The sequence below is a fragment of the Centroberyx affinis genome, unplaced genomic scaffold (genome assembly GCF_046629955.1).
Source record: "Centroberyx affinis isolate AG114_WGS23_722 - 3 ecotype Tasmania unplaced genomic scaffold, CSIRO-AGI_Caff_v1 ptg001352l_1, whole genome shotgun sequence".
Taxonomy (NCBI): domain Eukaryota; kingdom Metazoa; phylum Chordata; class Actinopteri; order Beryciformes; family Berycidae; genus Centroberyx; species Centroberyx affinis.
In genome coordinates this window covers 122501-147209 of record NW_027279843.1, presented here as the reverse complement: position 1 = coordinate 147209, position 24709 = coordinate 122501, and the positions used below count along the sequence as shown (strand labels likewise).

The 24709-nt window shown below is 41.7% G+C and overlaps 1 protein-coding gene across 2 annotated transcripts in view; it reads right to left on the bottom strand.

The window, feature by feature from the left end:
- Positions 1–11399: 11399 nt before the first annotated feature.
- polr3f (polymerase (RNA) III (DNA directed) polypeptide F) overlaps positions 11400–24709 on the bottom strand; it is a 14543-nt gene continuing 1233 nt past the window's right edge. Inside the window, exons 2-9 of one of the 2 annotated variants that reach the window (XM_071525890.1) lie at positions 23139–23256; positions 22563–22630; positions 20838–20905; positions 17739–17851; positions 15357–15500; positions 13280–13387; positions 12558–12749; positions 11401–11654 (exon numbers count right to left, since the gene is read on the bottom strand). In XM_071525890.1, coding sequence (XP_071381991.1) covers positions 11577–11654; positions 12558–12749; positions 13280–13387; positions 15357–15500; positions 17739–17851; positions 20838–20905; positions 22563–22630; positions 23139–23256 — 889 coding nt within the window. In that variant the 3' untranslated portion in view covers positions 11401–11576. Of the gene's footprint in view, positions 11655–12557; positions 12750–13279; positions 13388–15356; positions 15501–17738; positions 17852–20837; positions 20906–22562; positions 22631–23138; positions 23257–24709 lie in introns of both variants that reach the window. The other variant, XM_071525892.1, reaches the window with a different exon arrangement.

Below are 24709 nucleotides of genomic sequence, written 5' to 3'. Positions count from 1 at the left end.
TGCTTCCCTGATCTCTACAGGCAGAGTGATCCAGAGCTTTGGGGCAGAAAGATAAAGGCTGAAGCCCCGATTTTCTTTGGGCTGCTGCTGAACCTCCAATAAACCAGCAGCAGATGATCACAGTGTTCTTGAAGGCAAGTAGTGAACAAGGGAGTTAGAGATGTAGCTCGGTCCAGCCCATTAAGGGCTTTGTATATAAGGAGGAGGAGGAGGAGGAAGAGGAGGAGGAAGAGGAGGAGGAGCTTAAAATCAATTGTAAATGTTACAGGAAGCCAGTGCAGAGCAGCTAAAACTGGACTGATGTGCTCTCTCCTCTTGGTTCTGGTTCATAGCCGAGCTGCAGAGTTTTGAATGAGCTGAAGTCTCTCAGTGGTTTTTTTCAGGAGACCAGTAAAAAGTGTGTTACAGTAATCCAGTCGGCTTGAAATAAAGGCATGAATCAGTTTTTCAGCATCTTTTTGATTTATAAATAAGTTGTACTTGGCCTTTAGTACTTTATGTTTCTAAGGTGGAAAAATGATGTTTTCGTCACCTTGTTAATGTGGGACTTGAAGCTTAGATCTGAATCCAGGATAACACCAAGACTTGTAACCTCAGATTTAATCCAGGGAGTCAGTGTTCCCAGATTATTAAACAGCATTTCCCTTTTTGTTTTAGGGCCGACCGTAGCATTTCAGTTTTGTCCTCGTTTACCTTTAAAACATTTTTGCTCATCCATTTATTTATTTAAAAGACAGGTGGTGATGGAGTTTATAGCTGCAGCATCATTTGGTCCAGCAGAGATGTACAGTTGTGTGTCATCTGCATAACTATGGAAACATACATTGTGCTCTCTGATGATGTCACCAAGTGGCAGCATGTATAGTGAGAATAATAACGGACCAAGGCTCCCTGTGCAACCCCAAAGCAGATGTCATGTTTCTCAGACACATGATCTCCAAGACTGACGGAAAACTTTCTCCCTTTGATGTTTGTTTTGAACCAGTTTAACACACAGTCAGAAAGACCAACCGACTTTTCAAGACGATTCATTAAGATATCATGATCAGTCGTATCAAGTGCTGCACTTAGGCCTAAGAGGACAAGAATTGAGACTTTATTTTCATTATTTTCACTGACTGATCCACAGACTGATCCTCTGACTGATCCACAGACTGATCCTCTGACTGATCCACAGACTGATCCACTGACTGATCCACTGACTGATCCACAGACTGATCCACAGACTGATCCACTGACTGATCCTCTGACTGATCCACAGACTGATCCACTGACTGATCCACTGACTGATCCACAGACTGATCCACAGACTGATCCACTGACTGATCCACAGACTGATCCTCTGACTGATCCTCTGACTGATCCACAGACTGATCCACAGACTGATCCACTGACTGATCCACTGACTGATCCACTGACTGATCCACAGACTGATCCTCTGACTGATCCACTGACTGATCCTCTGACTGATCCACTGACTGATCCACTGACTGATCCACTGACTGATCCACTGACTGATCCACAGACTGATCCACTGACTGATCCTCTGACTGATCCACAGACTGATCCACTGACTGATCCACTGACTGATCCACAGACTGATCCTCTGACTGATCCTCTGACTGATCCACAGACTGATCCACTGACTGATCCACTGACTGATCCACAGACTGATCCACTGACTGATCCACAGACTGATCCTCTGACTGATCCACTGACTGATCCACTGACTGATCCACTGACTGATCCACTGACTGATCCACAGACTGATCCACTGACTGATCCACAGACTGATCCTCTGACTGATCCTCTGACTGATCCACTGACTGATCCACTGACTGATCCACTGACTGAGCTCCAGGCTGTTTGCAGATTGGAAAAAAAAAAAAATCATTTCTCAGAGGCACAGCTGCTCTGGAGACAGAAATATTCTGATTGGTTGAGTTAAACCTCAGTGGGCGGAGCCAAAAATCCAAGTTAGATTTATGTCTGTAGCTGTGGACAGAGTCTTTTCACCAACTCAGTTCTTCAGTTTTGAATCATTACATAGTGTGATGCCATCACAAAAAAACAAGACAACTCTCCAGTCTAAAACAATTACATTAAAAATAACAACTAAATAATATAATATAAATAATTACCTTATAAACACAGATAATCTGATTAGAGACTGAATCTGGTAATCTGTTTCCTGACTGTTTACCTGTTGCTTGGCAACACTTGGTAGTGAGGAACCTGATTTTGTCGGCAGAGACGAATAAAAGACAAAAGTCGTCTGTTGTCTCAAATTAGCTTCAGGCGACTGGATGAATATCTTTGTTTCTACAGCTGTTGTTGTGTTAGCTGAAGCTCTTCGGCCTCCTGCCCACGAGCCAATCACAGCCCGCTGACACACAGCATCACTTCCTCTCAGGTGATATTTCTTAACTGACCGATTTTCACAATTGGTTCATAAGAACGCTTTGTTCAGTCCAGCAGCAGCTAACACCAGCAACTAGAGGTGGAGGACTCGAGTCACATGACTTGACTCGAGTCACATGACTTGACTCGAGTCAGACTCGAGTCACATGACTTGACTCGAGTCACAAATTTGAGGACTTGAGACTTGCTTGACTAACACTGATAAAAGACTCGACTTGAATTTGACTTGGTATGCATGACTTGAGACTTGACTTAGACTTGAGACAGATGACTCGAAAGGACCTGACTTTTTTTTTATTAAATATTTACTTGTTCATTTAGGAGGCTTGTTATTGATTGCCACAAAATGTCAAATATCAGCAAGATTAATAAGATGTACGCAGGCTGCAACAGTTTTCATTAATGTTGAAAATAAAATTCAACTTTTCATGATCACTGTCTGTTAACTGATTTAAATGTGGAAACTGGGGCAGATCATCAGAATTTCGTATGACTTGACTTGTCCTGCTTGACTTACAGCAGGGACTCGACTTGACTTGACTTGATTCTCACCACAGTAACTTGGGACTGGCTTGAGACTTGAAGGTTAAGACTTGAGACTTGCTTGTGACTTGCACATGTGTGACTCACTCCCACCTCTGCCAGCAACTGGAGTTCAAACTAGCCATTAGCTAGTTAAGCTAGTTAGCTACTAGCTGTTGGGCATCAACATCATGGATGAACCAAAACAGAAGTCACTGACATTTATATTTTATAATTTGAACTTGAGTTCTTTCAGGTTTGTCAGTTAGCTAACTTGCGCTCTGAAAAACTGGTTCTTTGGCTCCGCCCACTGAGGTTTAACTCAGATCAACCAATCAGATTATTTCTGCCTCTGAGAAATAAACAAAACTACAATCTGCTGTCAGCTCCAAATTCAAATTCAAATTTTATTTGTCACATACACAACCACACACAGTGCAATGCACAGGGAAATGCTTTAGGTGCCTGTTCAGATACTGTGCACAACAAAAATCTAAAAGAACGATTAATATTAGAGACATATACACTGAATCTAAGTTGTAAATTACAATTTAATAAATAAAATAAAGAAGAAATGTAGACTATATATACATACTGTCGTACTGTACACAGAATTTTGCAAATAGTGCAACCTAACTTGGGGGTGGGGGGGGGGGGGGGGGGGTTCACATTCCCACTGCAGCTGCCCAGTAGAACCAGTCTGAGCTGCAGTGTTTTGCTCTGCAGGATCCAGAAGGTGAGAAACTGACTGCAGGACTTCAGTCAGTCTGCGGTCTGGGATTTGAACCAGCAACCTCCTCACCTCCAGGAGCTTCTCTTCCCTCTGAGCCAGACTCAACATTCAACACTCAACATGCTTTATTAATCTCCTCTGTGCAGACAGTCGACAGTTCATTAACACACACCAACACACACCAACACACACCAACACACACCAACACACAGCGATCACACACCAACACACAGCGATCACACCACCTGTCACTCATCTACTGTCCATCCTCCACATGGAGGCGACTGTAAACAAAACCTCCAGGCTTCAGAACAGGTGACATCACACTCTCCTCCGTCTGTTTCCAGTCTGGCTGCAGCAGACAGAGGACTGCTGGTTCAAACCATCCAGGTCCAGGTCCAGGTCCAGGTCCAAGTCCAGGTCCAGCTCCAGGTCCAGGTCCAGCTCCAGCTCCAGCTCCAGCTCCAGCTCCAGCTCCAGCTCCAGGTCCAGCTCCAGCTCCAGCTCCAGCTCCAGGTCCAGCTCCAGGTCCAGCTCCAGGAGGGTTCAGACCACCAACTGGCCATGATGGTTTTTACGTTGAATTTTCAGCATTAGTCAGTGGTGGAAGAAGTACTGAGATGTTTTACTTCAGTAAAAGTATCAATACAACAATGTAAAGATACTCCATTACAAGTAAAAGTCCTGCATTCAAAATCTTACTTCAGTAAAAGTACATAAGTATTGGCAGCAAAATGTACTTAGAGTATCAAAGTAAACGTACTCATTATGCAAACTGTCCCCATTTAGAGAGTTATATTTTTCATAAATTATTGGAATATTAATACTGATTTATTGACATACATGTACATGTAAGCAGCATTTTAAAGTTGTCAACGTGAAGCTAATCTTAACAATTTAGCTATACTTTTGGGTAGTCTAATCTATAACAATGCTATTTTAGAGTTATTTTATAAAGATGATCAAATGTTTTAAATATAAAATATTGATCTGAAAAGTAACTAGTAACTATAGCTGTGAAATAAATGTAATGGAGTAAAAAGTACAATATTTCCCTCTAAAATGTAGTGGAGTATAAGTACAAAGTAGCATAAAATGGAAATACTCAAGTAAAGTACCTCAAAATTGTACTTAAGTACAGTACTTGAGTAAATGTACTTAGTTACTTTCCACCACTGGCATTAGTTTAGTTTAGTTTAGTTTAGTTTAGTTTAGTTTAGTTTAGTTTAGTTTAGTTTAGTTTAGTTTATTGTACATATTAAGAAGAAGAAAAAACAGAAAAAGCCACAGCAGCTTGTTGAGTGGAACCAAAAATCCAGTACAGACCAAAACATGAAGGGACAGAGGAGAAGAAGTTACTGAGAAGCCACACACACACACACACACACACACACACACACACACACACACACACACACACACACACACACACACACACACACACACACACACACAGCAGGTGCTACAGTGAATATTTAAAGAAAGGAGAGTATTCAGTGTTTCAGTGTCATGATGTTTGTCTGAGTGGACTCAGGATGTTCAGCAGTGTGTGTGTGTGTGTGTGTGTGTGTGTGTGTGTGTGTGTGTGTGTGTGTGTGTGTGTGTGTGTGTGCTGCTAAATTATGGATGGACATAATGGATCTCCATCAGAGAGGAGGACCGTCCATTAACTGCAAGGCTCTGATTAAAGGTGCATTTACACAACATATAGCTGCTGTCAGGTAAAAAAAAAACAACCTCTTTGATGTTTTTTTTCTTATGTGAATATAAAGTTTCTGTGGTCATTTATGGGCTGGGTGAGTTTCATGATCACTGGACCGTTAAAACCCGTTAAAATCCTCATTTCAGATGTAGAAATTACATTAATGATGGTTCTTACAGCAACATTATTGATAATGAAGCCACAATATGAAAGTGAGAGTCACTGTAATATTCTTATTATTCTTCTTATTATTGTTATTATTAAATTTAATTAAATAAATGAATTATTATTAGTCATAGTAATAGTAGTAGTGTTATCCAAAAATGGCTAGATAAATAGATCAATAAATGTTATACAATAAGTGATACTTATGTAATATTTAATATTTTAAACATCCTGCAGGATTCACATGGTCCGATGCGTCGGTTCTGTGCATTAATCCATCTGACGCCGTCCCATGATGCACTTCACTCTCTCTCAGCGTCTGTAATATTCAGGAAGGCTGAGCACTCAGATGCTGCAGAGCATCGATTTGAACACAGCTGTCTTCCTCCAGAAACCACTGAAGGTGCCGTGTGACATCTCTGTTCTCCTGAAGCAGAATATGACTCATAAACATCCGCTGCTTTCTGAATGGAGACGGAAACAGAAGCTCAGAGGTTTCTGCTTTCAGAAACTCAGGAGCCTGTTTTGATATTTTAGAGTGAAAAATGTCTTTAATCCATGAAATCATCACGTAAACAAAGCCTGCATTGTGGTGACATAACTTCAGCAGGGGGCGCCGTACTGCCACCAGACCTGCAAGAGAACAAGTTTGAAGAAAACATCAGATATGAAGCTCAGGTGAAGCTCAGCTGGAAGCTTCCATGGAACAAAACACATCAGTGTTGCTTTAACATTATGATGTTTGCTAAAGCCCATGGAAAGATAACTTTGTGACTGCCTTGTAAAAATGTAATTTGTGATTTTACATATATATAAAAAGCTAAAAAGTATGAGGATTAAATTACATTCCAATATATATTTTTTTAATTCTCTTTTTATTGAGGGTTTTACATAAAGACAGAAACAGGCGAGCAGAAAAAGAATTCAGACAAGTCATACCTAAATGTTCTCACACCTGTCCCATTCCCAAACCCCCAAGCATGTTCCCAATCTCATACACCACATCCAGGCCCTCACCCCCCTACACATGACTGACAAACAAACATAAAGGATTGAAAAATAATACAGATAATGGAAATAAATAACATACTAAAAGTAATACAGAGGAAATGAACAAGACATCAGTGTGGACCTGTACACGCATCCTGGAGCTGCAAACACCTCGGTCCACACTAGAGCACATGCAGGGTCACACGTGAAAATAATCACAATTATTTAAAGGGGTTGGTCGTGTGTTTAGACTGGCAGAGCACTTATTTTAGAAATACAATATATAATTAATTCATGCCTATTTACATAGAGCCTTTAAGTTGATACATCACATGAAACATTCTTAACGAGCGGGTCAAGGCTCTATCCAGTGATGTCATAAAGGAAAGGAAAGGAGCCCAGATTACAATTTTGAAATTAGCAAATAGTGTGTGTTTCTCTCTTTTCCTTTTCCTGACATGTACAGGTACACAGCTCATGTTGGCAATCTACCTGCCAGTAAAACTCTCCAGTGCAGAGGCAGCATTACAAACAGCTTTGAACGGTGGATTTCAGGTCGTGTTTGTTTCCAAAACTAAATATATCACATTCTGTAAAGTGATCTCTTCCTTTTTAACATCAGCTGCATGGTGAAGTGTTTCTGATGCCAGTCAGCAGTGAAAGCCATTAGAGTCTGATGCTTAATGATCCGTGATGTAAAAGACAGAAGCTTAAGTGAACTATGATTGGATAAAAACACACACACACACACACACACACACACACACACACACACACACACACACACACACTCTCTCACTCTCTAACTCTCTCACACACACACACCCATATCATCCCATATCCTGTTGAGTACCACATTCACTTTAGTTCCCTATAGAAATATTATAAGAACATTGTGAATTCCATCGTGATGTTTGGTTGGTTGTCAGTATCATCAGTACTGTGTGGTCAGACTATCACACACTCTGTAGCAGAGGACTTTAATAACTAAAGTATGACACATAACTCACTTTATGAATAAACAAATAGAACAATAAAAAGGAACCTGAAAGCCCCTGTGTGGTTCTTCCACACATTTCTACTTTAGAACCCAGTTAGGACTGAAGCTAAGAGTCCTATGGTGTTCCTATAATACTATAATAATATTCCTATAATATTCCTGTAATATTCTCCTGCTTTATAGACTTTAAATGAGCTGATCTGTCTCTGCAGGATATAATCTGACTTTCAGTATGTTCTGTAGTTTCTTGTCATGATGAACTTCAGAACAGTGAAGACGGGACAGTTAAGAAGAGAACCTGGGAGAGAACCTGGGAGAGAACCAGGAGAACCGAAAAACCCAAGGGGAGACAAGAAGGGAACCCGGAGAGTCAAGAGGAGAACCAGGAGAGTCGAGAAGAGAACCCGGAGAGTCGAGAAGAGAACCAGGAAAGTCGAGAGGAGAACCAGGAGAGTCGAGAGGAGAACCAGGAAAGTCAAGAGGAGAACCAGGAGAGTCGAGAAGAGAACCAGGAAAGTCAAGAGGAGAACCAGGAAAGTCAAGAGGAGAACAAGGAGAGTCGAGAAGAGAACCAGGAAAGTCAAGAGGAGAACCAGGAGAGTCGAGAAGAGAACCAGGAAAGTCAAGAGGAGAACAAGGAGAGTCGAGAAGAGAACCAGGAAAGTCAAGAGGAGAACCAGGAGAGTCGAGAAGAGAACCAGGAAAGTCAAGAGGAGAACCAGGAAAGTCAAGAGGAGAACCAGGAGAGTCGAGAAGAGAACCAGGAAAGTCAAGAGGAGAACCAGGAGAGTCGAGAAGAGAACCAGGAAAGTCAAGAGGAGAACCAGGAAAGTCAAGAGGAGAACCAGGAGAGAGTCAATAAGAAAAGTCTGAGAGTCGAGAAGAGAACCTGGACAGTCGAGAAGAGAACCAGGAGAGTTGAGAGGAGAACCCGGCTTGCTGCATTCTGACACTGGTCACACAGGAACTCCGTTGAAACGTCTTCTGAGTGTCACACCGTCCATTTTTTGCTTTATTTCATTCCTGTGTTCTTTTCTTTTTTCATTTAATTTAATATTAATTTCAATAATGGCTGTTTGACTGTCTTTTTAAGCATGGTCTAGGATAAAGTCATACTTATTTCACAATGGCTGATTTTGCAATATCTCTTACATCTTGAGTTCATTAGCATATTAGTATACTATATTAATACTTTAGTATATTTGCACAAAGTTTTATTTAATACTGTATGTGCAAATTAAAACATAAAAACAAATGGAAAAAGATATAAGCACAAAATATACAGAGAGAGAAAGAAAAGAAGGTTGTGAATTGGGGTTCAGCTGTTTGATGTTAAAACTTAAAAAAAGACAAAGAAGATGAATGTAAACTCAGTAAAATGTCCGTCTTGAGTTCAGGTGTGTTGCTGTCAGGAGGCGCAACAATATGGGAAATGCAGTATGAGTGAAGTGATGCAGTATGAGTGAATGTCTGAAGAGAATATGATAAAGTTTTGGACAGATTGTATATCTGTACATAAACAAACAGGTCTGGAGTCTGCTGACACTAAATGGATAGAAGCTGAAATGTTGTGAACAGCAGCAGGTGGCTCATGATGACTTAGAGCTGGTTATCTTTCTCAAACATTTCTTTTGGATTAAAAGTATCTTAAGGTAACATGGACACAAGGAAAGCACAGTGTTACAGTATGTGTGTGTGTGTAGATTAAACTGTAATACAGACTTAATTAACAAGAGTGGTGAATCAGTGAGAAATATTCAATATGGTTTTTCCATGTGAGATTTTCATCTACGATGACACCTAATAACTTTGTCAAAGGGACTTCCTTCATTATTAATAAATGTCTTCGCCTTGTCGTTTCATTTCTTAGTTTTATTGCAAAGAAATCATGAAATCGGATTTCTTTATATTGAGTGTGAGTTTGTTCCTCTGGAACCACATGGAAATAAAAGACAGGTTTGTGTCATCAGCAAACAAAAAAGGAAAAACATCTTTACAAATCATGGATGAGACATTCATAGAAAATAAAAATACTCAGGGACCAAGAATGGAACCTTGAGGTACCCCACAACGTAAGATCCTGAAGTCCAGACTCATGTAGCAGAAATCAGAATGTTGCAGTCAGCAGTATCAACCACTGAGGTTTAGATATAAAACTAACTAGCAACAAGTTCTTACTGAGATTCTGTGAACAAGCTGCAAGAGCCGAAGACCAAACTGATGGATACAGGATGGATCTCAGTTCTCAGTCAAGTGCTTACTGGTTTCTCAAGAACTTTAGATAAACAAGTCAATATAGAAACTGGACGACATTAGAGTCACCTGACTAGAAGAACTTCAGCATCTTGGAGATCTTGAGGTGCAACACCAGAGAATCAAGGATCAATGACGGATTCAACAACTTCCTTCACTAAACTGCTGGTTTCATGTCCAGTAGCAGTTTTTTTTTAGCTTCATTAGAACATTATATATTTCTGGAGAGCTGGACAGTTCAGACACATTGAAGGATTCTGGCACTTCTCATCTCAGTAGTGTATTCACCAGTTCCTTTTATATTTTTAGCTAGTTTAGAGGGATTGGTCAAATTCTGTTATCTATTGGCACATCTGCAGGGCCGGGGATTATATTATATTTAAGATTACAGGATTATATTCCTGCCCAGACAGAAGCAGCAAGCTGCAGCCGAACTCCACAGATATTTCCAGATAACACACTTTGAATTTATCAACACCGTTCTGAAACAGAGCGGCTGCTTCAAGGCGAATGTCCCGTAACCAGAGGGTCACAGGTTCGATCCTGCAGCTTGAACTGGAAAGAGCCTGTTTCCTGGAGAAAATGTGTTTATCTGAAAGCAGCTGAAGTGTCCTGGCTTCAGTCTGAAAGGTTAAAAAGTTGAACTCTTTAGAAGCAGTTCATCTTTTTAAAGGGTTTACAAGTTGACCGCATGATGTCACTGTTCACTTGTCACCGTTCATTTCAACAGGAAAACATAAGAATTACAAAGTGAAATATCTTCAAGTCTCTTAAAGCTGAACACTGTCTAAGTTCCTCTGCTTAAACCGTCAGATAAATTCTGTAAATGTAGAAATGTCAACAGATATAAACATTGATCATATGAACTGTAAACCAGTTTTGTTACCGATATCAATTTTAAGGTATTGAATATTGTCAAAATGTTATTTTCCTACAAGTAGAACTGAAACGATATGCATTAACTGATATTGTGATATATGAACAGTACATACAGTATTATACATAAAGTTCCTACACGGTTTCAAAATTCCAGACTTTTTCAAGATTTTGGTGTTCGGTCTGATTTGTGCTGAGTCGTCTCGTCTCCACTCTCTCTGCCACATCACTATAGAACAGTTCTCAACCTTTTTCATATCAAGGACCCTAATTTAGTCCACATTAGGGCCATGGACCCCGATTTGATGAGATTTTGTCTCTCGGACCAAAATCTGAGAATATTTTTATTGTTCTATATGATTTTGTCCAGAATTACATAAGTATCTGTATTGCAGGTGGAGAGATAACAGTGAAACTATGATCAAAATAATTATTCTTCTACATTCTATAATTGTTCTTGTAAATGAAATCATGAAGTTTAACAATTTGCTGGGGACCCCCTGGAATGCCCTCGAGGACCCCTGGTGGTCCCCGGACCTCACGTTGAGAACCACTGCTATAGAACTTTATTCTTCATAGTGACAAATATCAGAAGGTGTGAGATGACGGAGTGTAAAACCACAGGATGTTGAATCATATCAGGACAACACAACTACATTATTCCATACTTTTTCATACTTGTGTAAATTCCAAACTTACCAAGATGTGGAAATTACCAAATTCTTTCTGAACAGGAATCTGCATGAAGCGAACCCACAGCATGTTTCATCCCCCTGTGCCAGCTTCCAGCTTTATTAAACTCAAGATAAATACAAAATAAATTCACATGGATCACAGATCGCTGGGAGAAAAAAACCCCCAGAAACATAAAGTTTTTCATCACAGAGAAAAAGCAAAGGGAGCAGAGCTGGAGGTCAGAAGTCCAGCCACTCTGTCATGTAGATGCAGTTAGACGGAGAGATTTCTCCTCCTTCATGACAGTCATCAAACACCTGAGGAGAGAAAAGAGGAGAAGATTATTCATTTTCCCTCAAACAGTTCAGTTCAGTTCAGTTCAGTTCAGTTCAGTTCAGTTCAGTTCAGATCAGTTATGATGCATGAAGAGAAGACTTGGGACTTGACTCTGACTTGGGTTCTGGTGACTTGGGACTTGACTCTGACTTGTACTCTGATGACTTGAAAAGGTTTCTAAAGTCTTGACTTGAGATCTTGTGTTTGTGTAAATGACTTAGATTGAAAGTGATGAGATTTGTTCCAGCAGACGACTGAATTTAAATTCTGTTTTCTGAATTTGTATGGAATGATTGAATTTATTGAAGTTGAAACTGATTATAGAAATCAAACTCATGATGCTCTTACCAAGTTTTTATCCTATTAAAACCATATTGCATTGAAAAGTCCTAGATATTTAGTTTTCTTTAAGATATTAAATTGATACTGGACTCTTGATTTGTTCTGACTTGACTTGCTGTTCTACATTTAGACTTGAGACTTGACTTTAATGACTTGGACTGGACTTGGTAATTTAGACTTGGGACTTGATTTCAGACTCGAGTGAAGTTGACCTGCTGACTGCAACTAATGAACCAGATACTGTAACTGTATTACCTGATAGTGTGAGATTGTATTTCCTGATAATGTAAGATGATAAGTATGATAATGTAACACATTATGACATCAGCTGGCAGCTGTTGCAGAAGGTCGCTGTCGGGTGAAAACCTCGTATTTCCAAAATCTCAAAGAACATGAAAAACCATCTTTGTTTTCATCCTGACGTCTGAATTAATGCGGTGGGTCTGAAGCGGTTTCATACGGGCGTCTCATGTCCTCGACCCACAGAGCGACCGTGTGACGTTTAAACATGAAGCTCAGAGCGAGGAGGTCCCACAGCGTACCGGACACAGGCCGCAGGGCGCCTTCACCAGGCCGGTGGGCTGGATGATGGCGTTCACGCCGCGGTAGAGCTTCACCTGGCCGTCCACGCTGCCCACTGTGCCTTCCTTGGCGGCGATCACGGTCATCTCCACCTTCCCGTCGTAGATCAGCGTGTTCAGGATCGTCTCGATGTCGTCCATGGACAGATCCACCTGAAGGAGGACAGACACTCGGTTTGGATTTTATTTTCTTTAGTTCTGTGGAAATTCAAAGCTCCTGTGGAGCTGAAATGTTAATCTACAATCAACCTGAGTTCTACTTTCTCGTTAATAAATCCTGTTTTATTCCTGAGTTCCTCGTGAAATACTACACTACCCACAAGCTTTAGCGAGTTCCCACCAATCAGAGACATCTCTGTTACCATAGAAACGTTACCTGCATATTTTACTGTCAGACATCAAAATCAAAATCATTAGAAATCAGTAATCACTTGGATTATTATCTCCTCAGTATCACAGCTGAAAATTAGGAAAGAGAATCACTGATGTCCCTTTCAGAGCTGTATGGTCCTTGTTCCCTTTCTTTTTGTCACATATTTAGTTTAGTTAGTTGCAGGTGAAAAGTTGCAGGTGTGTCTCCCGGCTAATCTGGAAAACAAAGGTTTTCCCACTCGTTTCTAACAGAAGGGTGCGTTGGGTTTGTGTCCCTGGGCGGCCCTCAGCAGCGGGAGGTGCAGCCTCACCTTGCTGATCCCCAGCTCACAGATGTATTTCCAGACTTCGTGCGACGTGGCGAAGGAGCTGTTCCTCTGGACCATGGGGCTCTGCTTACTGTCCCGGGCCGCTTCAGCCTGGAGAGACACAACACTGTTTAACCTTTAACCTTTAACCTGTGACCTGTGACCTGTAACCTGTCCCGGGCCGCTTCAGCCTGGAGAGACACAACACTGTTTAACCTTTAACCTTTAACCTTTAACCTTTAACCTGTGACCTGTGACCTGTCCCGGGCCGCTTCAGCCTGGAGAGACACAACACTGTTTAACCTTTAACCTTTAACCTTTAACCTTTAACCTGTGACCTGTAACCTGTCCCGGGCCGCTTCAGCCTGAGACACAACACTGTTTAAAAGGAATAGTTCACCCAAAAATGAAAACCTTGCGTAGCCACTGTGGCCGCACAAGGTTTGGTATATGGAAGTACATACAATGCAGCTCTACTCTGTTTTCATGAAATAAAGGATCAAATTTCATTTTTCTCCACTCAGAGCGATCGCATGGCGTCAGAAGACTTGGATTAAAGAGAAACTAAACCCCACCTAAACCTGTGGTGAAGCCTGACACCTAATGGTGAAAAGTAGGGTACTGAACTGGTCATCTGCTATTGGCTGGTCTCTGTGCCCTGTGATGTCACCCTCTATAGAGTACAACAGGTGGTGACATCACCTGGCACAAAGACCAGCCAATAGGAGAAGGCCAGTTCAGTACCCTACTTTTCACCATTAGGTGTCAGGGTTCACCAAAGATTTGGGTTTGGGGTTTAGTTACTTTTTAAGCTTCACAAGCTGTATGGAGTCATCTTGTGGTTATTTTTTGTTATTCTGGGAACTCTAAGATCGGCCGATACCGAGTACCGATCCGATACCAGTGTGTTAAAAAAAACCAAAAATTATTATTATTTTTTAACAGCTGTATACTACTAACCCTGTATGGATGTGATATGACTGATATCAGTGTTGTCTGGCCTGGCTCAGGTTAAACTGTACTTTTTGTCATGTTTTGATTGTATGCTTATTCCTTTAATTTTTCTTGATCATATCTTCTTTCTGTCCAATGTGATTAATGTTAATATTTGTAAAAAAAATGCTCTTGAATAAAAACACTTTTGACCAAAAATTTTAAATAGTACAGTAACAGTATAAATTTAGTATATAAGTATAGATTTCCGGGAAAACGTACGTTTTATCCTGGTGAAACTACTTTAAAGTTGATTTTTTTCGGGGCTAATAAATCACATGACATCAGATCGGTGCATAGACTCACCGAGACCCGATCAGCATGTCAGGCTGTATCAGAGGCATTTCCCAAACTGGTATTGTATCGGAACAACTCTAGTAATGACTGAGTTTTCATTTTTGGGTGAACTATTCCATAACCTTTAACCTTTGACCTGTAACCTGTAACCTGTAACCTGTAACCTTTAACCTGTAACCTGTAACCTGTAACCTTTAACCTGTAACCTGTAACCTGTAACCTGTAACCTGTAACCTGTAACCTGTAACCTTTAACCTGTAACCTGTAACCTGTAACCTGTAACCTGTAACCTGTAACCTGTAACCTGTAACCTTTAACCTGTAACCTGTAACCTGTAACCTGTAACCTTTAACCTGTAACCTGTAACCTGTAACCTGTAACCTTTGACCTGTAACCTGTAACCTGTAACCTTTGACCTGTAACCTGTAACCTGTAACCTGTAACCTTTAACCTGTAACCTGTAACCTGTAACCTGTAACCTTTGACCTGTAACCTGTAACCTGTAACCTGTAACCTGTAACCTGTAACCTGTAACCTGTAACCTGTAACCTGTAACCTGTCCCGGGCCTCTGCAGCCTGCCAGACAGGCCTGAAGCTTCACAGCCTGGCCACCATCTGAACACAGTTTGACCTTCAGGCTCTACGACCTCTGTGTGTGAGGTCATACGGTGTGAGGTCATACTGTGTTCATCCAGCAGGGGCAGCAGAGCCGCCTCCTCCTCCTCCTCCTCCTCCTCCTCCTCCCCCTCCTCCTCCTCCTCCTCCTCCTCCTCCTCCTCTCTGGACTCACCTTGCTCTGCAGGAACTTGAAGCACTGCTGGTTGAGAACTTCCACGAACTCAGACTCAAAGTCCTGGTCGCTGTACCAGGCTCCACCTGTGACCGAGCGGTCCGGCTGCAGGTTGTACAGCATGTACACCTTCTTCTTTGACGCCTGGAGACAGGAGACATGAGACATGAGACATGAGACAGGAGACATGAGACAGGAGACAGGAGACAGGAGACAGGAGACACGGGACACGGGACACGGGACAGGAGACACGAGACAGGAGACAGGAGACAGGAGACAGGAGACACGGGACAGGAGACAGGAGACAGGAGACAGGAGACAGGAGACACGGGACAGGAGACAGGAGACAGGAGACACGGGACAGGAGACAGGAAACAGGAGACAGGAGACAGGAGACACGGGACAGGAGACAGGAGACAGGAGACAGGAGACACGGGACAGGAGACACGAGACACGAGACAGGAGACAGGAGACACGAGACACGAGACACGAGACAGGAGACAGGAGACAGGAGACAGGAGACACGAGACACGAGACAGGAGACAGGAGACAGGAGACAGGAGACAGGAGACAGGAGACAGGAGACACGGGACAGGAGACAGGAGACAGGAGACAGGAGACAGGAGACACGGGACAGGAGACAGGAGACAGGAGACACGGGACAGGAGACAGGAGACAGGAGACAGGAGACACGAGACAGGAGACAGGAGACACGGGACAGGAGACAGGAGACAGGAGACAGGAGACACGAGACAGGAGACAGGAGACACGGGACAGGAGACAGGAGACACGGGACAGGAGACAGGAGACAGGAGACAGGAGACAGGAGACAGGAGACAGGAGACATGAGACAGGAGACAGGAGACAGGAGACGTTGCAGTTAGTCTGATGCTGAGAGTCCCACTGATATCTGCTCTGAAATCTGTTCTGAAATCTGTTCTGAAATCGGGATGGGCATGAGTACTCGGTTTGGACGTCAGTATTCGTTCAACGGTTCAACATGTAGAGTACTCGCATTTTTCTTTTTATGTAAAAAAAACATACATGTGTATAATAAATATAAACGTAAATTGACCCTGTTCTATAGTTTACATTTTTTGGACGGGACTGCCAGCAAAAATGATAGATCTGCTGCGCACGCATCGTTACAGGATCTAACGTTACAGGATCTAACGTTACAGGATCTAACGTTACAGGATCTAACGTTACAGGATCTAACGTTACAGGATCTAACGTTACAGGATCTAACGTTACAGGATCTAACGTTACAGGATCTAACGTTACAGGATCTAACGTTACAGGATCTAACGTTACAGGATCTAACGTTACAGCCTGGCTGCTCAATAAATGAATTTCAAATTTCACTTGTTTTCTGTTGTTGGCCAATTTACATAAATGTGAAAGCATTAGATAGTAATAGATATTCTTACAAGCCTATAGCCTATGAAATTAACTGTTTAGCGTTTAGCCAAACTTTGGTTCCGCTTGTGTGTTTCCAGGAGGACACGGACCCCCACCCACATTTTCCCTTGGGTGTTAATTTCGGACCATAGTCTTACGTTTTTTTTGCGAGTACTCGACTACTATATAATAATTAACTATAATAATTTAATGGGAGTACTCGAATATTGAAATTACTTAAAATGCCCATTCCTACTCTGATATCTGCTCTGGTGTCTCTGCTGTCGGTGAAAACTTTGAATCTCCACATTGTCAACTTTTCAGGAAATAAGAATCACAACGTTGGTTTTATCTTTTTTTTGTTTTTTAGACTATATTTTTGTAATATGATGCAGTTTGATTAATAACATACTTATTGTCGAACTGATCAATACTACACTGATTATAGGAAGACCTGAACCTGAACTGATTCTAATGAGACATTTTGATCAGATTCTACACAAGTATACATTAATATGTTTATTAATCATTACAATTATTATTATTATTATTCTCCTGGTGTCAGTGGAGAGTTTTAGTTTCCCACGATGCTCTAAATGTTTCAGAGGCTTTTCCACCCCGACGAGAAGAAAACTCTGGAGGAAACTCTGAACACTGGGAAGTTTTAGGACTTGAAAATGTCAAATATAAAGATCCTGATCTGGACAAAATATGAGCTGACAACAATCCTGAAAAGCTGCTATCTGCCTTCAAAAGCTCCTACTGTCTGAACTCGGCGGGGATTGATTGATAAAATTGATTTTATTTCAGCGTCCTGCAGAGTTGAGCTGACAAAACACGTTCTGCTGCACTGATCTGGTCCAGTTCACATAATATTTTACACTGAACACCAACCAAAATCTTTACAACAGGTCTGGAGAAGTATGGGATTTGTTTTTTTTTTAAATGGAAGTGTGAAGGGACCCTGGCTGCTGGACTCACAGCGACAGACTTGACGGCCTTGATCAGCTTCTTGCTCTCCAGGTTCTTCAGGATCTTGTTGATCTCCGTCAGAGGGAGGTTGCTCTTGAAGCGGATGTCTCTGCTCCAGATTCCTAAAGCGGGAAAACACAACAAACCATCGACTCTGGAAAACCTCCACATGACTCCGGGACTGACTTCCACCCAGCAGCCTGCTGTCCGGCCCCAAGAGCCTCAGTCTGTCCACTGATTCGCTGACGGGATTTCTCGCCCCGACCGATTGGTTGGTGTCAGTTATCTAAATCTCTGACCAATCACAGCAGCAAAGCAGAGTGATGTAATAGAGAGCCTAAGCCCCGCCCCTTCCACTGTGCACCATGGGACCTTATTTCAGAAAAAATCTGTACGGTAGTCAAAGGCGAGAGGCGAATAATTGTTTGATCCCGTTTGAATTGTGCCATGAATTACACATATGTGACCTGCTCTATCATTTCCAGTCACATTGACCCCTCAAACCATTTTGAGTTGAATACACTGTTGGAAAGAGGAGAGTTTAAGCTTTCTGGTGATATCAAAATTATCTTTGTACTCCAAAGATTGAGTGAGAAGCACCTCTTGATGTCCGGACTGTTTCCAAACTATGTTTTTGAGAAAAAGGGCCTCAAAGTTTAAAGTCAATTAATTAAGTGTTAAAAAGTAGTCTGATATTATATCAGTCCATTGCGCGATATTTAATAATATCAATTAAATTCAATCTCTCTCTCTCTCTCTCTCACACACACACACACACACACACACACACACACACCATAGTAAGGGGAGAACCTTTACAAGCTTCAAAACTATATTTACCGGTTGAATTTCACAATAATTTTTACACAGAATGAAAGGCTTTATTTTATTAAAATCTGTTGAAACCCCAAAACAGCCAAAAATCGATCTTTTCTCATAAAATCACGTTTATCCACAAATGCGCCGTTGCGACTTCCGACTGAAAATGATAGAAGTGTCACAGATGATGTTTTGTCAATTTAAAAGATAATTTTGCAGGTCAAGAAAGTGTCAGTTTGTGGTAAAACTGTTGAAGTATCAGACTGTGAAAATACATAATTAGAAAGACGACACACCCAAAAGTGGCGTAAGTGACATCATCACTTTCTCTCTCCACAAGCTCCCAGAGCCTGAAGCTCAGTCCCTCTCAGACAGCAGGAGTATTAAACACAACCTGGAAGGTAGAAGAAGGGATTTAAACTGCTTTAGGATAGTTTCAGTACAGTGGGGGCTAACGTTAACGCCATGCTGTGTGTTTCCTATGTTTCCTTCATGTTGGTGTCGGTGAGACAGAGATGTAGTTCACTGAGCCTGAAACACTAAACTAAACTTTACTTTACTGTTTTACCACAAACTGACACTTTCTTCACTTGCTAAATTATCTTTTAAACCGACAAAACATCATCTGTGTGATTCATGGCACAATTCAAATGGGATCAAACAATTATTTGTCTCTCGCCGTTGACTACCGGACAGATTTTGTCTGAAATAAGGTCCCATGGTGGACAGGGGAAGGGGCGGGGCTTAGGCTCTCTATCTGTCACGGTGTCCTTCACTTCCCAGCTTCTGATCAGCTGACTGTTCCGGTTTTAATTCGTCGATCCATTTGGTTTTTAAGGACTGATGAAATCTCTAAATCTAGTTCACTATCATCCAGTTCCTTTGCCGGCGGCCATTTTGGTCGTCGTCGTCGCTCTGTCCCGCCTACATCCACCGTCCAATCAGGTTTGTCGAACTGTATCTGAGCTGGACAGGCCGGACCAGACCGCAGATTAAGCCTGAGAGTCCTGGGGGCCGGACAGCAGGCAGGAGCTACGGAGGCTGACAGAGTCCAAAACTCAAGAAGACACTTTGAGTTTTCAGCAGCCGACCGCATGTTTAGAGGAGGAGGAGGAGGAGGAGGAGGAGGCGAAGGAGAAGAAGAAGAAGAAGAAGAAGAAGAAGAAGAAGCAGAAGAAGCAGAAGAAGAAGAAGAAGAAGAAGAAGAAGAAAGAAGCAGAAGAAGCAGCAGAAGAAGAAGAAGAAGAAGAAGAAGAAGAAGCAGAAGAAGAAGAAGAAGAAGAAGAAGAAGAAGGCCGGTGACTGTAGAAGAGGAAAACTAAACCAGACTGAGAAACTGACAAGTTTGAATACTATTTATCAGTATTTTTCTTGATATTGATGTTTTGGTATATTCTATATCCCACTGTGACTGACAGTAATGTCTCTGAAGGGTTTGTTGCCTGTTACACATTATTTTAATCAGATTTCAAAATAAAACGTTTCACTGTCAGCCAGCAGCACTGTGACTCTTGAACCTTTATTAACACCAGGATTTGTTAAAGAGCTTGACAGACAAAACAATCAGAAATAAAAACTATATAATGAAAATTCAATAAAACAAAAGATAGAAATGTTTAGAAACAAAGTGTTTCAACAGGAGAAAGTCGATGGATTTTGGGGTTCAACAAGGAATCAGCTGGAGGAGGAAAATATAACTAAGTGTTTCCTCATGTGATTTAAAACGAACATTTGGAAAGATTCAATTCTAACATTTAAAACAACAGATTTAAATTATTTAAAAATGACAGTAACTGACTTAGAAGAGTGAAGAGACGCACCGACCTGCCTGAGGCATAAAGTAAAAATTAAAATGTTAAAAAAATAAATGTTAGTATGGATAACATACAGAAAAAACTTAACGCAACCAATTTCAACAAAAAGTATTATAGATTTACAGAAGATATGCAGGTGAGCAGAATGACAGCAGCAGAACAAATGAATGGAAAATCTGAAAAATATTTACATGAAAATATATGAAAAAATCTGAAACTATCTGCAAAGAAAAAGTAGAACTCTGCTCTGTCAGGAACCTGTTCTGAGAGGACCCGGTCCTGTCAGGAACCCGGTCCCGAGAGGAACCCGGTCCTGAGGGGAACCCGGTCCTGAGAGGAACCCGGTCCTGTCAGGAACCCGGTCCTGAGAGGAACCCGGTCCTGAGAGGCACCCGGTCCTGAGGGGAACCCGGTCCTGTCAGGAACCCGGTCCTGAGAGGAACCGGTTCTGAGAGGAACCTGGATCAGACGGTACCTTTGTTCCCTGCGTCCTCGATGATCTGGTAGACCAGCTTCTCCTGGTTGTCCGATCCTTTCATCTTACTGGGAGAGACAGGAGCCGCAGTCAGAACCAATCACAAACAGAACATGATATATCTGATCGGTCGATCAATACTCATGATCGACCGTTACTCGACCAGCTGCTGAGATTCAGGCTTTAAAACGGACTTTCTGAGCCGGGATCAGAACCTGAGTTTAACTCTCTGTGTGCCGCTGGTAGAGTCTTGGGTCGTGTCTCTTCCTCCATGATAAAACCCCAAATCAGTGATTCTGTGATCTGTTGCTCTGGCAGAGCAGACTGGAGAACTGAAGTCTGAAAATCACTTCCAGCACATAAAGGAACGCCGACACAGCAGATTCTGACGAGATAAAAAACCATCCTGCTGCTGAATGTTTTGAAGTGAATCTCTTTCTTTATGTTGATTAAACCTTTCAGTCAGAACCAGTGGAACACAGAGATCCAGTCAGAGGAAACTGATGATGATGGAACGAAGAATAATTGCAGTAATTGTAAATATGTGAAAAAAAGTGAGCGACTAGTTTTTTATATATAGTCAGAATCTGCTGTGTCAGCGTTCCTTTATGAGCTAGAAGTGACTTCCAGACTGTTCCTCCAGACGATGGCAGTGAATGGAAAGAAAAACTGCTCTACCGGAGCAACAGATCACAGAATCACTGATTTGGGTTTTATTCACTTTCAGACGGCAGACAGACTCGCCCTTCAGGGCCGATTCAGACTCACATGCAGCTCTGAGGCCTGGAAAACACGAGGACAGTGAACGCAGCACGCTTATCAGCTGTTTGGACGGCTGTGCTACAGGTGCGTCTGGCGTTGCCAAGCAACCGATGACAACAACTTCACATGTCTGTTAGTAGTTATTCTGAAGTAATGGATTACCATCGCAGTAAAAGTGTCGTAGCTTTACTTCTTGATCTACATGTGGAGCAGAAAGATCTCTGCTCCCTCACCTGTTTCCCTGCTGCTCTGTCAGTGCACTAATCAGTAAATCACATGATTACTGAGTGAATTCAGACTCTTAATTCACCATCAGCCTGCGTCTGCGTTCAGTCACATAAACAAATGTTTCAGCTCACATCTGACAAGTTACCAATATTCCTTCAGAGCCATATATGAGTCACTAGCCGACATTAAACAGAAAAAAATATTCCCGACGTTCCCGTCTCTGTGTTTTCCGACCTTATGTCTGAATAAATATTCTCTGTGTCGGAGTTTATTTTCTCACAGCAGCTCTTCACTGATCCAGCTGTGAGGTTTCCTTCAGGTTCTGGATTCTCACTAGCTGACATTAACAAAAAACACCTGACAATAAGCTCTGAACCGTATAACCTGCAGCTAGAGATAAAAACCTTCCTGAACCACAGACAGACATGTTAATGTTAGAGTTAATGAGCTCAAATTAGCATAACAAAACATGCATTTATAATTAGTTATGAATCGGCAGTTAAAGAAAACATCTTTAGAATAGCTTGACGTGTTTTTGGTACCAAATAAAGTTTCTTTACTCGCATTAGTAAACAAGGTTTGGTGAAGAAGAGGATGATGTCATCATTATAAAAGGTTACAGCTCGGTTGCTTGGTAACAGTCAGCTGACGACAGCCTGAGCTGGTCTGTGCTGAACTGAATGGATCTGAGTGGAAAAGAGGCAGCAGGTGAACCGGCTGCAGGTTCTGACTCACCTGGCGGTCTGAGCGTCCTTCATGCGGTACAGAAGACCTGTGCTGTTCCTCAGCAGGTCCAGCTGACCCTGCACACACACACACACACACACACACACACACACACACACACACACACACACACACACACACACACACACACACACACACACACACACACACACACACACACACACAGAGCAGTGTAGTTAATAACATGCAGCCTGACATCTAAACACTAAATCAATCAGATGGATCAGTGATGAAATGATCAGTTCATTCAGAAACAGACAGAAATTAACCGTCTGTTCAATTCTGTGAGACAGACATCCAACATGGCCGACAGAGGGTGGGGTGGGGGGGGGGGGGATTGAAGCAAATTATCTCTATCTCAAGAAAACTATTTTTCGTTATCCTGAGATCGAAATGGTGATATCAGCTCCATGTTATTCTGCTGTAGTAATCACTAATGAGACTAATTGTTGTTTACATTCTAGCAGCCAATGGCATCGCTGGAAAGATCTGAGTCTCAGAGACTGAACTTTTATTGATCACATGGTATCCTGGCTGTATTGATCAGGCAGCAGGTGAACTGACCAGTGACAGCAGCTTGTTGATGGCGAGCGCTCTCTGCTGCGGCTCCAGGTGCGGCATGTCGTTCTGGATCACCTGATCTGTGATGCCATGAGGAAACTGCTGACACAGCTCCTTTATCCTGGAGAGAGAGAGAGAGAGAGAGAGAGAGGGGGAGAGAGAGAGAGGGGGGGGGGGAGAGAGGGAGAGAGGGAGGGGGAGAGAGAGAGAGAGAGAGGGAGAGAGAGAGAGGGGGGGAGAGAGAGAGAGAGAGAGAGAGAGGGAGAGAGAGGGAGAGGGGGAGAGAGAGGGATGATGAGCAAGGCACTAACACTGTCGGGGTTAGAGGTTAAACTCCCATCAGAAGAACTGTTACTCTGCTGATATTTTACTGCAGTAGAAGTCAAAGTTCTGGTGTAAAAAATCTCCTTCAGTAAAAGTACAAAGTGTTTGATCTAAAATGTCCTGAGTAAAAGTTCCTGAGTTCCTCTTTAGAACAGAGAACGTTGTCAGCTGTGATCTTTTCCATGTGGTTCTAACAGGAGAGAGGACAGAGTTCACACTGGATTCTTTTCACTGGAAACATTAGAAATGAGAAAATAAAGTGCAGAAACAAAGTAAAGTCAGATTCCTCTTCTCACTGTGAATGGATCCACAGTTTGTCAGTTTACGTTGATCCGGTTTCTGTTTCTGATGGAGAGACACACAATCTGTTCTGTGATGGATGGATTTAATTCAGTTTTGAGGTACTTGTACTTTACTTGAGTATTACCATTTCATGCTACTTTATACTTCTACTCCACTACAGTTCAGAGGGAAATATTGTACTTTTTACTCCACTACCTTTATTTGATAGCTTAAGTTACTAGTTACTTTGCATATTCAGATTATTAATACAAAATATAATCAACTAATAAATTGTGATGTATTATTATAGATTACTGTAAGCTACCCAGCAGTATATAAAGTAGTGGAAATCAGCCCCACCTTTTCCAGCTGCAACATTAAAGTGATGCTTACACATTAATGCATCAATAATTATAATTCAATAATATAATATATACTGTATTATTCTGAAATGGGCCATTCTGCATAATGAGTACTTTTGTTGCTTTAAGTACATTTTGATGCTAATACTTTTGTACTTTTACTTCAGTAACATTTTGAATGCAGGACTTTTACTTGTAACAGAGTATTTTGATACTGTGGTATTTCTACTTTTACTTAGGCTACAGTTTTCTCTGAATGCTTCAACACTAACAGTGATTCTTGAAGCTCTGTCTCTGAAACCATTAACACTTGTAGCCAAAGCTTTTACCAAGTGAGCCAAACTGAACACACGCTCTCTGCTTTACACTCAGTTTGTAATTCACAGTAATATGTAACACACTTCTACAACACTGTGAACTGATGTCCAGACCCACAAAGAAGGAGAGATTTAGCTTTTTTCTGTTCTTTTTTTTCTAGCACAAATGTTTTTGTTTTCTTCTACTGCGCTTTTGTTGTTTGAGGAGTTTTACTGTAGAACATTTTGAGAAAAAAAAAATCTTTTTCCCCTTATTTGTATTGATAGTGTGTTTTGTTCAGAATACACA